The sequence below is a fragment of the Pogona vitticeps genome, chromosome 1, assembly GCF_051106095.1.
Source record: "Pogona vitticeps strain Pit_001003342236 chromosome 1, PviZW2.1, whole genome shotgun sequence".
Taxonomy (NCBI): Eukaryota; Metazoa; Chordata; class Lepidosauria; order Squamata; family Agamidae; genus Pogona; species Pogona vitticeps.
This window is the reverse complement of record NC_135783.1, coordinates 240,859,771-240,875,345: the sequence shown is the minus strand read 5'-3', so window position 1 is coordinate 240,875,345 and position 15,575 is coordinate 240,859,771. Positions and strand designations below refer to the sequence as shown.

The 15,575-nt window shown below is 42.7% G+C and overlaps 1 protein-coding gene across 1 annotated transcript; it reads right to left on the bottom strand.

The window, feature by feature from the left end:
* Positions 1–4,213: 4,213 nt before the first annotated feature.
* Positions 4,214–10,850, bottom strand: GPBAR1 (G protein-coupled bile acid receptor 1). The gene is made up of 2 exons (XM_020804971.3): positions 10,711–10,850; positions 4,214–6,342 (listed from the first exon to the last, which is right to left on the bottom strand). The coding sequence occupies exon 2, from the start codon at positions 6,319–6,321 to the stop codon at positions 5,317–5,319; it is 1,005 nt and encodes a 334-aa protein (XP_020660630.3). The 5' UTR covers positions 6,322–6,342; positions 10,711–10,850; the 3' UTR covers positions 4,214–5,316.
* Positions 10,851–15,575: the final 4,725 nt, after the last annotated feature.

Sequence of the window (15,575 nt, the reverse complement as noted above, 5' to 3'; positions counted from 1 at the left end):
GGGTAATTGTGCTTGGGTTTTGTTATGACTGGCAGATTATCAGAGGATATATCAATATTTCAACATGACCTGAAAAACAAAAGTAAAATTTAAAATGGTTACTAAGAATGTGCATGCAGTGGGGAATGTATTAACAGCTTCTGAGAGTTACTTACCATTTGGGTTCATGGAAATGTAAGGGTAGTAAATGACAAATGCCTTGTTTCATATCCCCAAATTATCATTGTCCCAAGTTTTGCACTCTCCTGTGTCTTGCTAAATAAGCTGAATTGTATTCTGTCAATCAGTTACTATGAAACATGAAGAAATATCAAATGTTATTTGGCACTATAGCAAGGGGTGCTTGGAGACATGCATGGGACCGGGCACAGCCACAATCTGCTGCAGCAGACATGTATGCTGGTGAAAGGGCTTTTGGGATGGCGGCCCTGATTTAGTTTTCATACAATAAACTGCTTGGAAGATGTGTCCCCCCCCCCCCAATCAGTCTTTCCTGTTGCACCCCTTGATGCCATTGCCAGTAGGGGTGGGGTTAGTTTCCCTCCCCTTTATTCCAAGTACAGACAGGCTGCAACTTGCTAGTATCATCTGTGATTGAGGGACACTCCCCATCTCTGTGAAATACAGTCCTAAATGAGTCCATATAGTTCCTCTTCACTGTCTATTCAGAATGGTACAGTGGATGGCATGGCAGACTCTGGAGACCTGGGTTTAATCCTTGCTCAGGAATGGAAAATCATGGGAGGAGGGCAGGGTGAAACTGGTAAGACCAGTCCTTAAATATTCATTTACCTTGAAAATCTTTTTAGTGGGTATAAGTTGGATGAGACTTGATGGCATATAACGCACACAGTTCCACTTTAGGGTCCTTCTATGCATATTTTGATACTGCTACTTGAGAACTACAGGGTGCAAGGAAGAAGCATTTCCTTGGTAACCATTCAGTGCTTGTTTTCCTTTCACATGGATTGACTTTTGATTTTTTTAGAGTACCCCATGGGAATGGTTTCCTTGGCAAATTTCAAAATCTGATTATTCAGAAAGACAAGATCCTTTGGTTTTATTAAATGGGCAGAATAGCGACAATAGTGTGCTTTTTCATGAAGCAATGATCTGCTATTAGGGGCCAAACAGAAGAGTTGCAATTTTGACCTGTAAATTATATATCTCCTTTTCAAAAAGTTCAAATCACTTTGACGAATGCACAACCAACAGCCAACGCAACGTATCGTCTGGCCAATGTGCAGTTCACATAGTGTAGGGGTTTAAAAAGAATGGACTGTACTACTGCTGGGGGGGGGGCGGCAGCAGGTGGCATTATTGAATGTCACATCATGTAAATACATTCTCTCCCAAACTGTTGGCATGCTTGGGGAGAAGGTTCTACTTCAGTCTGCATAACGTTGTTATAGTTTTCTGTTTGTAGGAGGGCTTTTCCAATTACAGGGGATTTCCAAGCGCAAACAGAACACCTTCCCCACTTGTGCTAGAATATTTGGTTCTTGGGAGTAAGGGCAGGAAGTATTTAAAAGAAAAGGGATTGAAAAAATGGCCCTTTAATGTGAAATATTTGGTCAGCCTTCAAATTGTCGTTCATCAAGGCCTTGTGGGGGGGGCAGGGGGCAAAGTACCTTTGGGTGGGATGCTCTGCCTCTTGTCCTTTATGCTTGCCCAGCAGAATGTGCCAAGAAGCATTGGAAACTCTGGGGACAGTTGCTTTCGTAGCTGAATTGCCCCCTGCGTGTACTGCCGGGGGCATCATTCCAGATTTTTCTTTTAGAAGGAGAAACCAAGGTGAGCGCTGCCAGAAGGCCTCCTTGTCATGATGAGGCCTCAGCTCCGGCTCTTGCTCCAGCGTGCCATGTGTTGATGCCAGGCTCCTTGTACAGAGAGATCCAGTGCAGGCCATGTCAGCGTGAACCAGGTCCAAAGTGCTGCTCTGGTGGTGGTTTTTAATTCCTTAATTGCATTTTATGTTTGGCGTGCCTTTCATGCGTACAAAACACTATGGTTATAGTAAGTCCTGAAGTCATCAACACAGATTTCAAGGTTTTTATTCTAATGCCAGTGCCCATTTAGAACCCACCAAGGGAACTCATTTTCAATCTGCAGCAGTTTATACTTGGATTATTAATCTAAATAGCTTGCTGTTTTCTTTAAAAAGATTATTTCTATTTGGATTTTTGCCTTTTACTTCTTTGACAGGTGTGTGTAGTAGTGGCCACTGGGATTTTTCAGTGTGAGCCTAATCATACTGTGTACAGGATAGAATACTGATCTGGAATTGTATTATGTGGTGTAACTTGGAATTAGAATATTTTAGTCTCACTGTGAATTTGCCACAGAGAGTAATCTTACTGTTAAGTGTGGTAGAAATGTGTTTTGTGGCCATTTTTGTGAAAATGAGGGAACAGATTTTTTTTCTTTTCTTTTTAGTGATGATACTAAGCCAATATGATGCCTGTATCTTTCTGGAAAAAATCTTTTCTTAATTTTGTTTCACAGTGTTATGTAAGTGGTCATTCCTGATTCTGCTTTTTGTTTCCTGAAATATAAACCGCAAATATTTCTCTGATGCATGCTGTTTTTCAAATGTAAACAGCGTGGGCTTGGGAAAGGGCTGGCCTCCCTCTCACAGTCTAGAACTGAACTTTTAAATAGTTACAATATGAGACTGGAAGGCCAGTGTGACCTCAGCCAGTCCATATATCTATCCATCATTGTCAGGATGGTGGTAAGGGCTGAGGGATGGGAGCTAGCATCTAAACCAGAGTATGAAACTTAAAATCGACAGTAAATGATTTGGAAACAAAAATGCTGGTTTTGCTTCATGCTTGATCCTGTTGTTCGATATAGAACTGGGCAGGAAACCAAAGGGGTGAAAACTGATTAGTTCCACGTTACCTTTCTTTCAACCAGGCTATAATTACACCAGCCTACTTCCCCCTGCAGATGGATATTCTGGTACCAGCTCTTCGGCATTTTTGCATACAGCTCAGAAACATCAGAGACCATCTTTGAAAGAGCAGAAGTGGTGGGATTTTTTTGCACATTGAAGGCACTGAAATATGCCACATTTATCAGCCATGGCATGGAAAAGGTCTATATATGATAACTTGATAGCAGCACAGTGTGGAGCTAACCTGTTATAAACACGAAGAAGGGCTTGAGAGTTGCTGTTTCCAGATAACTGTAAAAAACCTCATGTTAGAAATTAAGAAACTACATTATATTGGATCAGACTATTTATTCATCAGCCAAGTACTATTTGCTCTGAATGGCAGTGCAGTTCTCTGAACTCCCAGACCCAGTCAGGGTCCAAGCATTTTTCACACTAAAGTTACTGTATTTGTCTGTGTTTCCCTTCTGTCTGATCTCTTCCAGTAAGTGTTGCTCACACAGCCTCATCAATTATAATAATCAAGAGGCTGTGATTGTTCTTTTCTAAAGACAGCCCCTCCCTTGCTAGGTCCTTAATTCCAGTATCATTAAGAAGGGGAAGAAACATCTGGCTGACCACATCCTCGTCTTGGTCTCTTCCTCCACTTAATATAGTTCATTGGTTTTGTTTACCAGTTGTTTTGGATTTGAACTCTCAGAAGCCACAGATAAAAGAGATCCACCAACATAGATGATTTGCATGCTGAAAAGAGCAACACTTTTTGAAGGCTTGATCCATTTGCATTGCTGCTACAGCTTGAAACTTCCACACCCCACATCTTGTGATCTCCACTCCTTCTCTTCTCATATAATCTTATTTGAGGTTTTTGAATGAACTGCTGCTTTTCACAGCAACAGCTGTGTCCTAGGAGTGTTCTGTAAAGCAGTGTGATCCAAGCCTGGCATTTCCCCTTGCAGGGTGTGCTAGCCAGCACTCTCCTGCCCAGCATCTCCTGAAGGCAGTTTGCTCCTTAATGGAACATTTATGAGTTCTCATCTGTCAAATGCTGGAGAGAATGGGCTCATCATCTCAGCTCAGTGGGATCAGGAACAGCTAATGTACTCCTTGGAGCAAACAATGCAGCAAAACCCATTGCCTATAAATCCAGGATGGCTCTCAGCCAACATTGGTGGGTTGTCCTTATCAGGATATGGTAAGGCACTGCTGGATCCCACTGGTTTTGCCAGTCTACATGCAGCATCTAAAAATGAGAGCAAAGATAGGCTATGCCGTTGATTGTGGTGGAAGGATCTGATTATAGTATATCAGTAATGTAGTCTGATCAGTCATTTTTAATATAATAATATTTACGCAAACATTCCATGACATCAAAGTAAAATGTACAAAGTCAGTAGAAAAGGCCCAAATATAACCCCTTGTAAAAATTGGAGATTTCAAATTAACAAGTTACAAATTCATCCGTTCACAGAAATAGGCTTCGTTTAATCAAATCTGCTGCTTGTGTTTCAGCTTCTGCCTTTCACCAAGAATTGTTATACAACAGTTATCCAATTGTGTTCCAATACTTAGACATCCCCTATTTCAAAGGAAACATAAAACAGCAAAAACCTCACACTTCATTTTTAACTCCAGATGCCAAGCTTGCTGAAGAAGAATTGAAGGCAGATGTTAGGTGCTTTTGTAGCTTTAAGACTAGTGGAATGCTACCTTCATAATTGTGGAGTCATAAAGCACAAGGGTCTACATCACCCCACAAAAGGAATAATAGAGACACTCTGTATGATGCTATGAACTGTTGTGGTTTTATCACATTCTGTATTGTTTCCTAGTCTGATGGAAGGCAACTTCTCCAGGGGGCCAATACAAGCAAGACATGGGGAAAGTTACTTTTTTTGGACTGATAACTTTCACTGACATACTTGTTTAGAGATTCTAGAAGCTATTGTCCCAATATGTAACATTTTCAAACTCCAGTATCAAACCTGTCTCAATGTTCTTGTTATTAATGACAGAGAGCCCAAGTCACCATATAAACCACTACAGTAGTTCTACCTAGGTGAGTGCTAAGCACAGAATAGAGATCCTGAGGATTCTGTTGAATCAAGCCATATTAAGTTCAGATAGCTTGAAGAAACCAGATAGATCCTTGATGGGACAACCTGGTTTATCTCTTAGTACGGTGTCGGACCAACACAAAAGGAATGCTTATTACTGAGAAATTTGATTTCCTCCCAGAGACTCCATCTAGAGGCAAGAAATCCATCTGTTATTTAGCCACCAGGCTTATAGGAAAAAAGTGACTCAAAGATCTGCATTAAGTCCACTTTGATGGGCACTCAGTTCCTTTTATGCTCTGTTTTTCCATGCTGCTGGGAAGAGCTTGATGACTTTGTACCCGTTCCCCCAAAAAGGTGTCATCCTGGTGCCTCTCTTAGGTGTGCTTCTCTCATGCAAATATTCTCACGTGGCATGCTGGCATTTAGCTGGGCCTGCTTTTGCTTGCACTTCCAGCCCTGACAGACTTTGGTGGCCAAGTCCCTCCAAAACTGTGTGTACTGGTGGTTGCCAAAACTGAGGATGATGGGTACTGCAGCTGCACTGCCAGTGCCTATGCAGGTGACAATAGTGCGAATGGTTTGGCTGACACTCGGCGTGGTAGCTAGCAGAGAGATATTCAAGCAAACAATGTAGGGCACCCAGCAGACCAAGAAGATGATGGATGCACTGGCAATACTCTTAACATTCCTCAGTTCCAGCTGCTGTTCCAGCTCCGAAGGGGCCTGGCTTTGAGCTACTGAATGGAGAAGGTTCTTAATGTCCTTCAAATGTTTTCGGGCAATCCACAGGATCTGGATACACATAAAGGACATGGCAAGAATGGAGGGAATGAGTAACCCATACGTCTCTAGGTAGAGGTATGGCTTGGGAAAGACAGATTTAAAGGAACAGTTTTTATTTGTTCCCCATTGGTTCCAAACCAGTGGTAGACATGCAAAGATCAAAGGGGCAGTCCAGGCCAGGAGTATATAGAGAAAAGCCCACCGATACACCCAGGAAGCTTGGTAGTGCAACGGGTGGATGATACACACATACTTGGCATAGTGCACTACCAGCAAGTTGGCTAATAAACAGAGGAAAAGGAAGTTAGGTGTCAGGTAGGTGAAGAAGCAAGGATAATATTTCAGATTCATCTCAGTTGCAAGTTTAGGAATACATGGAAGGGCAGACCCAGCCAGAAGATCAGCAAAGAGTAGGCTGAGGAAGCACCAGTTGGTGGTGCCATGGAGCTTGCGGTTGAAGAGGATGCCAAGGATGAGGAAGATGTTGGCCAGAATAATGATGACAGATAGGGGCTGGGAGAGCCAGGCTATAAGGAGCTCTTGTGTCTTGTTCTTTGCTTGGCCATCGGATTGCTCCATCTTCTTTCTAAAACGGACTTCCTAAAAGAAATGAGAAAACACTCAGTGTCATTGTTCAAGAAAAACAAAGGAAAGGTAGCTGGGCAATTACGTTGCCTGTCCAAATAATTGTGAGTGCAGTTGGTGCAGTGACTTCCCTGACACTGTTGCATTTATTAGCTATTGATCAATTAATCAGAAGGTCAGGAAATCACTCCAGCTGAGAAAAACTGAGTAATCATGATGCAGCAGAACATGAAACTGGTGTTGTGTCAATAAGATCCAGTTATTTGGTAACTTGTGAAGTCTAGCAGCGGGGTCATGGCAAAATCTATCAACTGTGAAAAAGAATATATTTCAATAGGCTGTTGATCTTGTTAGGCCTGGATCATTGGGTGGCGTTTTAGGGCCCTTCAGGCTGGGAGGCCTGTTCCCTTCAATGGCATGTGCCCTGTGCCTTGAACAGGAATTCATCCACTCTTTTCTGCCACTATGCTATTAACTACAAACAAACAAGCAAACAAACTTTCTCTCCTTTCCAGGAAAAGGCAGTGACTCTTTTTCTTTCTTTCTTGTAAATTTAGTTGGGTGCACTGCAGAGGAAGCTGCAGCCCTCCTTGGCCTCTTCATTTTTTAGAGAGGACTCTGGTCAGATGACACACTAAGGCTAAGGCATATTTCCCTATCTTATAATATTATCTCTTCACAAGTGCAAACCTTTCAGCACTGCAGGCCAAAGATTTACAAAATGGTGCTATCTCCCAAGTGAACAGTTACGAAACACAACCCCACAGGCGTGCCAGATGTGAACTGAGGCAAGCTTGTGTTAGAATAAACACTCTTTTCCTGTTACAAGTGCACAGCTTCTAGAGATGGAATTGGTGTCTTGCCTACTGAGGCCTGCTGACAGCCATGGGGTCCCACAGCAAACTCTGGAAAGGATGCACCCAAACAGTGCCCCCCCCTCCATGTTGCTGTACATAATCCTTTACCACTGGCTAAAACAGCTAGGACTGGTCAGTTTCACTCCCACTACCATCTGGAGTGGCACAAATTGCTCACTGCTGACATATATGGGTGCAGCTTTTAAACTTCAGAATAGGATTCTGGAACTTTCAAAAAGTGGTTTTAGAAAAAAAAAGATTCTAAGGCACTGGAGTGCTGTGTAAGATTTTCTTTAAATAATGAATAAGAAAAATGTCACTGCTGTGGTTTAAAACCAGATGCTTCCACATAACTGAAGAAACACTGTTGTGTTTCAATTTGGGCTGGAAATACTCTTTGCAGCAGGCTGCAGGGGAGGGGGCATGGGGGAGGAGAAGGTTTTTCCAAAATTTATGGTCTGACTCTGCAAGCATACCAAAACTGACCAACCTCTCAGGCACCATTACAATCCTCAACAATAGAGATTTCTGGTCTTGAGTAATAAAATGAGTAAGACACAATGACTTCATTTGCTGAGACCTTCTCACCCTTGTGAACTCTATAGTGCATTTGACCTTTGACCTTCCTGCCATGTGAGGGTTATGGATTTGGGAATCAGATTTTGGAGGGTTGGGTTTTGTTTATTTTTGAAAGATAACATACTGTCATACAAAATTTGCATTTGAAGGCTTAGAGACCAGATTTTGAGCACCCATCCATGAGGGATGTGTATATGGGAACATACACAGAGAATGTCCAGATCCAGACAAGGCTGGAGAACCTCCCAAAGTTTGGCTGTTATTGTTTGCTTTACATTAGAAAATGAGCTTCCAGAAGATGCTTCCAGATGCAATTGCCTTGCCTGGTTCATGGGATTTTACCAGGGAATGGAGTAGCAAATGTTGTTTTCTTCCAATTGTAATTCAGCTGTGTTTTTCTAATGCTTCCTTCCTCTTTTTGTTTTGTTGCTAACCAAGTACATCCACAAAGGCGGGAGAGACAAAATAGCTGCCCAGTAACCTTTTGATGGGTTATGTTAGGAACCATCCATCTGCAAGCTCCACCCAACGTGACAACAGGTCAGTGGCTGCAGAGCAACTGCTGCAAACTAATGGTGTAGAAGCATCATGAACTTGGGGGCAAGGGGGTGGGAGGAGGAAGGAAGGAAGGAAAATATACAACATTATCTGCCACTGCTGTTGCTCTACCAACAATAGTTGCTAAAAGGGAGCAGGAATGTTATTCTAACAAGCTCATAAAGAAGAGGCACCCAGCAATTAGAGGAAGACTCTAAACCATCTGGTTGTCTATAACACAAGTCAATTAAACTATTACTGTAACATAATTGCCAGCAGTAGCCATCCTTACTGAGGGGCCCTGTGGCTTTTCTCAAGAGAATTGAAGGCAAAGGAAACGGGCCTGTTGAGAGAGAAAGACTTTGAATTTGAGGACTATAAGCATGACGCAAGTGAAACAAAATGCTACTTATCCAGAGACAAAAGTGCCAGCTTCTTACACTGTTAAAACTATTATTTTCTAAGAACTGGATAACACTTTGTAGATTTAAAAGTAAATTGGCTTGGTATTTTCAGTTCAGAAGAACACCCCCCCCTTGAGCATTTTTTTTCAGAATTTGCATCAGAAAAAAAAATAAGGCCAAGGTTGAGGAGAAAGAGTAAAGTGCCTTTCTTGAAAGTCTCCATGACTTTCCCTTGAGCTTGATTCCCCTGCACTACCAATCCACCATGCTGAGGCAAAGGACATGGCCTGTGGTCAGCAACGATGAGAACTGCAGCAGGATATCATTTGGGGATTCAAGGCTAGAGACAGGATGCTAAAATTTAACACAGACACATAAACACACACACACAGTTTGTGAGCACTTTCTTAGGGCATTTGTTGTGTCCTTATCCAACCATCACATGGATTAGGAATGACTGTGTAAAAGATTTGCGGCAGATTTGGTTTTTTTTTTTAAGTACTGTAGATTGTTTTTCCTTACTGCTTTGAATGTGTATTGACTTTGTTTACAATTTTTAGTGTGGCATTTGCTTGATCTTTTTTTTAGTATTTGAATACTCACTGTTTTTAGCTTTAAATATTGTCGTTTAGTGATGTAAGCCACTTTGGGTCTTTCTTAAAGAGAAAGGTGGGGTGAAAATATTTTAAATAAGTAAAATAATAATTATATTCCATTGGGCACCGTACAGAGCGAATCCTCTTGTGAATGAAATCAGCATGTGTAGAACTATTGGACAGCTGAGTGGTTCAGGTCTTGTGGAGCCAGAGGTTGGGAGTTCGATTGCCCACAGTGCCTCCCTGACAAGAGCTGGACTCGATGATCCATAGGGTCTCTTCCAGCTCTGCAGTTCTAAGATCTACGATCTGCTACCCAGTTAGGTAATCTCTCAGCCTTATTCATGTACAAGGCAGGGGCCACGTGTAACAGGGGACAATATTCTCTCATGTAGTTTAGGACGAGAGGTAGCTGACTGAAGAGAACTGAGAGAAACGTAAGTGGGCAGAGAAATAATTTTGATTCTATCTTACTGCTACATATAAGTATGGGGCTATTCTCACACTAATGGATGCATGCTCAGATGAAGACGAGAGTTTTAGAAGATGTTATGTCAAGGGTTAACATACTATTTGCAAGCTTCAGTGCCACTTAACCTGTAAACAAATTACTAACAGAGGGAAATATTCATGAATGTCTGTGTTTGAAGAGAGAGGAGGATTATGTTTCTGGCAAGTGGGGTGCCAGAGGTCCAGTATCATTCCCTCTTCACTTTCCTAGCAGCGAGTGAAACTTGGAGCACCAGAAATCTTACATTTCAAAATGGTTAAATATTTGTTACAGTTAAGCAGGCAGGATACTAAATTTGTTCTTGTTAAAGAAAAATGAAAGTTCCTAGAAAACTTAGGAATCTGCACGTGTGTACATTTGTGTGTGAGAGAGAGCACTTTTGAATACAGTATATATAGAGAACAGATCAGCACAGAAGTATATTAAGTAGAACTCACTTCCAAGCAAGTTTGTAAAAGACTGCTGCCTTATATACCCTGGCCCTTTCAGTTCCAAGTCTCACCATTTGAAAGTCCATGTACAGGGACCCACAGAGTACCAGTGATCAGGGTTAGTCAATTGTAAATTTCCTTAACAGCCATCCTTGATAACCCTTAGTATCCTTGCTTGCTGACAGGGAAAGAATGCTCTTTCCAATGGTGCAGAATGAATAAAACTGCAATCCTGTATCTGGTCACTTTGGGAATAGGCCACTCAGTGAGACTTGCATCTCTGTAGATATGTGTAGGATCATGACGGAAGGCTCCCCATGTTGGCTTCACAGGGAGCTGTACTCCACACACGTGCATAAATGGAGAGGCATCTAAATCAGTAAAGCAACCTACTCTTATCTGAGTTTATTAATTTACTTGTTCCTTCCCTCCTTCTGAAAATAAAATGTCTGAGAGGCATTCACTAACCTTTTATGGGTTGGTCCACCTTGTCTAGCCATGTGCAGAGTTCATGTTGCACCGTTTCCCATGGCATCCACTAATGTAGAGTGAATGAGACCTTCTCAGATCCTTCTTGAATGAGCATCCCCATGGCAAGAGCTAGCTCATTTTCAGATTCTGTGGTATGATCCCTGGCCATACAGAAAGAACCGAAGAGTCTAGCAGCATCAAGAAAAGCTCATCTCCAGGGCAGGTCGAAGTCTCTTGCTATCATAGCATAGTGAGACACTGCTTCCCTCCTAGATTCTGTGTGGCCACACCCCTTCCAAGTGGCTGGCAGTTGTGGGCAAGCTTTGATTCCTTCAGGGCTCAAGTGCCTCCTAGCGGCCTTATCAGAAGGTGCAGTGCAGTCTCAATGAAAGAGATGGCAGGACCTCCCTCTAGGACAGAACAGGAGGACACAGATATCTGCCAACAAGAACACACACATTTAGATAGGTAAATAAGTGTCACTGTCAGGAAAAAAAGTTACATTAAAAGGTCTGCCGATTCTTCTGGTTTTCACACAGGAAGACAACTAAACAGCCCGGGCTTCAGCCAGAAATGATGACTCTCGAATTAAAAAGTCAGGTGGCAGAGTTTCCAGAGCAAGGGGTGTACGACTAAGCTCCTGTTTTCATTCAGCATTCAGCACTTGCAGTACGAATGCCCAAGTCCCAGCAGAATAGCAGTGACCTTTCAGTCTCAGCAATACAAATAAATACACATAGGTATGGATACTATAGCTGATTGAATAGCTCAGTGGTTTCGGTATCCGGCTGTGGAGTTAGATTCCCCACAACAATGCCTCCTATGAGCAGAGTGAGCCTGCATGGCCTTGGGAAAGTTGCAAAGTCCCAGGGTGCCCTCAGAAAAAGGGAAGGGTGAACCACTTCTGAGTATTCCTTACCTGGAAAACCCTGGAAAACGTTGCCGTAAGTCAAAATTGATTTAATGGCACATTATTATTATAAGTATGGACATTACGATAGTGATTCCATTCAAATTAACTTTATTTAGATTTTTCCTGGTTCATTTGTACCATTAAGCTTCTCTGTAACTTTCACAAAAGCTTCCTCCAGGATCTTCAACATTTAAAAATCATACCAGTTTAACTCAAAATGCCACAAGGCTCACAAAATAGCACAAAGAGTGGATCGTATGACTGACTCTTTAATCATCAGCAAAAGGCTATGTTAACTTGCATTGAAAGGTCTGATTCATGAAATTAGTACCTTGGTCAATACTTCCTTTGGAAAACCTAACCTATAAAACACTTGAATCATTTCTCTGGCCAATACCTTGGGAGTTGTGGATCGAAGAAGAATGGCCTCTGGATATCGAGTAGCATAATCTACTAAAACTAGAATGTGTGTAGGACCCCTGACAGACTTCGGTAAAGGTCCTACTATATCAAGTCCTATCCTGTCGGAGAGTTGATCTACTAAAGGCATGGATATTAGAGTAGCATCAGGTCCTGACCTGATCTGAGTTTTTTATTTATATTCTTTGCAAGTTTTGCAACATTCTTCTATTTCCTCACCTATTCTTGGCCACCAGAATCTTTGCAATATGCGGGGTATACTCTTCTGAGCAGCTAAATGTCTTGCCATTAGCACATCATGTGCTAATTGCATTAATGCCATTCTCCATTTCTGGGTCACTGCTAATTGTTTTGTTCCTTCTTTATCTATATAACACTCTCTCTTGCATCTCAAACCCTACATATCCCTTGTTCTATTGTCCCTTCCCTTTGAGCTTTACTCAAAGCATCTTGTAGAGTCAAGTTGTCTTGTTGCCACAATCATGTTTGCTCTCGTGATGCCCCATTTAAAAAATCAGTTTCTTTAGGTTCTTCCTCACATTTTACCAACAGACTTTTCACCAACTGGCCCCCTTTTAGGCTTCACACTAATGTTTTTTCCACAGTCCGTATCTACTAAAGCCATTTTTCTTTCCCCATTAACACGAGCCTCTACTTCCCAGCCACTTTGTTCAGACCCTTTGACCTGCATGATCACCATGTTCTATCCAACCCATGAGCAGTCAATGTCTGGACACTCACACCAATGGTGTCCTTCGAGTCCACAGCTGAAACAAATGCACCTTTTGTCTCTCCTCCCTCACCAACTGTTCGGTGCCTCAAAGACTCTCGCGTCTATGGTGATCGGTCTTATTGGTCATGCTCCTCCCAACTCGAAACCACCTCCATGTCCTCCTTGCAATGCATTTGGGTTGAAAGGTCCTCATGGAACTGCACCCTGAGAATTCCCTGTTGCCATCTTGTCCCGCCCTCTGGTTTTCTCTAGAAAAAGGGTGGAGTTTTCTTGTCCATATTCTTCCGTGTTACAAAAATCCTCCACTAGGCAGACAGCCTCCTCCAAAGACTTCGGATGGTTCTTTTGCACCCAGCTTTTCAAATTATTCCCCAAGGTTATGACCAACTGTTCCATAACTAGCACATCAAAGAGTTGATCTTTTGTTTTCTGTTTGGGTTTCAACCATCTAATTAAATTGGCTTTCATCCTTTGAGTTAACAGTCAAGGATAAATCCCAGGTTACATCTTTAACTCTAAACCATTTGTGGTAAGCTTCTTCCATCAAATTGAGTATGTTTAAAATAGCCGATTTTACCATCCTGTACTGCGTGGCCTCTTCCAGTGATAAGTTGTCTACTACTTCTTGCAATATTCCAGTGAGGCATGGTGTCAGAATGAGTGTCCAGTGTTCTTTAAGCCACCCCATGGCTGTGGCTACCCTCTCAAGGGTGTGTAGATACACCTCCGGATCATTGTCGGGTCCCATTTTTTGAATGTGTATAGGCGCTGGTCCTGCTACCCACATACTTCTCATGTTCCCTTTTTCTTCATCATTTTCTTTTTCCTTTTCCAAGACTTGTCCCATTGACATTTTCTGCTGTTCCACCAACACTTCCATTAGTTTCTCTTGTCTTTCCGTAGTGTGTTGTAGCCTTTTGTGTTCCTGGTTTCCTGCCATCAGAACTGCCCTATGTTGGGCGTCATTGTGATTGGGTTCACTTATAAAACTGAGCAGTTCCTCCCAGTGAGACTCTGCACTGTAAAATTTGAGTTGAAAGGAAATGAGGTCTATATCAGGCTACCAGATCTCTTCTGCAGTGTAGTTTGTTCAGCCATCAATCCTAACAACTCATCTTGAGTTATTCCTCCTGCTCACTGAGGGCAAATTTGACTACTTTTTGAGCTCAATGCAGTTTCATTATCAACTCATTTGGTTCCAAATTCCAGTTGCCACAGCCCATAGGATGACAGAGCAGGGGGGGGCACTTTTCTCACCAACACCCAGGGGATCAAGAGCCAGCAAGGCACTGTACTCCCTGCCTCTCAGAAAGAACACAGTGACAAGGAGAAGACTGATTTGTCCCCATTCATAGACCATGAAGAAAGCTTGGAACTCGTCTCCCCATTGTGAAATGGGTTTCCAAATTAAAAATTGAATTAAAAATAATTAAATAAAAATTATCTCATCTCATTGTTTCAAACACAGAGTACAGCTTTGTGTTCCCCCCCCCCCAATTTTGCTCAAAACTGGTTGGCCTAAGTAGGTCAAAAGCTGGCTAGCATCTTAAACTGTGTGTGTGTACATTGCATCACATTCTGTTATTTAACTGCACAAGAAGCAGTTAATTGAACATAGGGATGATTTGTTACTCTGATACAGGTTTTTCCCTTCTCCAATACAATCCGCCCTCTTCTTGAAGATCTAAGTAGAGAAGCAACTTCTACAATATGATTGAGCAACAGAGAGCAAAGAATTCCTGATCCATTTAGAGAAGTGAGAAATCCCTTTCCATAGGGGATAATCTCTTGAAGTCCTCCAAATCATTGGTGGTGGGAGAAGCTGAAGCCAGCAGTGAGTGGAGCCACCACCCAAAGGTGACAGTTATTGTATTCTCAAAGCCTTCTATGGCCGGGATCTGATTGTTGTTCTAGGTTTCTCAGGCTGTTCAGTTGTCTTCTGAAGGTTTTTCTTCCTAATGTTTCACCAGTCTCTGTGGCCAGCATCTTCAGAGGATGCTGTCTGTGTTCTAACACAGCAGTCCCCAACCTTTTTAGCCCTGCAGACTGGCTGGGGAAGGCGAGGCACACCCCCCCCCGCACATGCGCAAAGGGCAGGGCAGCGCTCGTGCAGGTGTGCTTGCACTCGTGGAAGTACAAACAGGCTGTGTGTGGGGGAGTGCATGGGGGTGAGGTCTGTCTCTGTGGCCTTGTCTGCCTCAGGCCATGGACTGGCACCAGAGGGGGTTGGGGACCTCTGATCTAACAGACAGAAACAGCCACAGAGCCACTTCTTTCCCCTTGTTCTGCCTTCCTCAGTTTAACCACCTGCACAAGACCTACCACATTACTCCATATGATTTCAGAAGATCAAGCAAGCCCCTGCAGCCAAGAGACAGCCTATCTGCCAGGATTGTGGGCTCCTGTCTGAGCTGGAGAAAAATTCTGGCCGAGTTTCAAAAGATATGAAGCATTTAATCAGTTAAATTCGATGATACCAAGATTCCAACACAAGTTCTTGTTGTAAGTTCATGGTGATCTAGGAAGGCTTTGGTCTCAAATCTCAGAGCCAGGATTTCTATTAGAGGGAGAAGCAGTAGGGCAGGAAATCTGAGCAGTAGGATCCAGTGAGTCAGTGTGAGGGAACAAGTGTGACTCTATGGGATAGGTTGACTCAGCCTTCCATCCTTCCGAGGTCGGTAAAATGAGTACCCAGCTTGCGCGGGGGGGGGGGGGGCAATGTGTAGCCTGTATAATTAAAAATTGTAAACCGCCCGGAGAGTGCTTGTAGTGCTATGGGGCGGTATATAAGTCCAA

Bases quoted from the DNA above. Each gene is read 5' to 3' on its own strand.
- GPBAR1 (XM_020804971.3), bottom strand. From the start codon at position 6,321: ATGGAGCAATCCGATGGCCAAGCAAAGAACAAGACACAAGAGCTCCTT.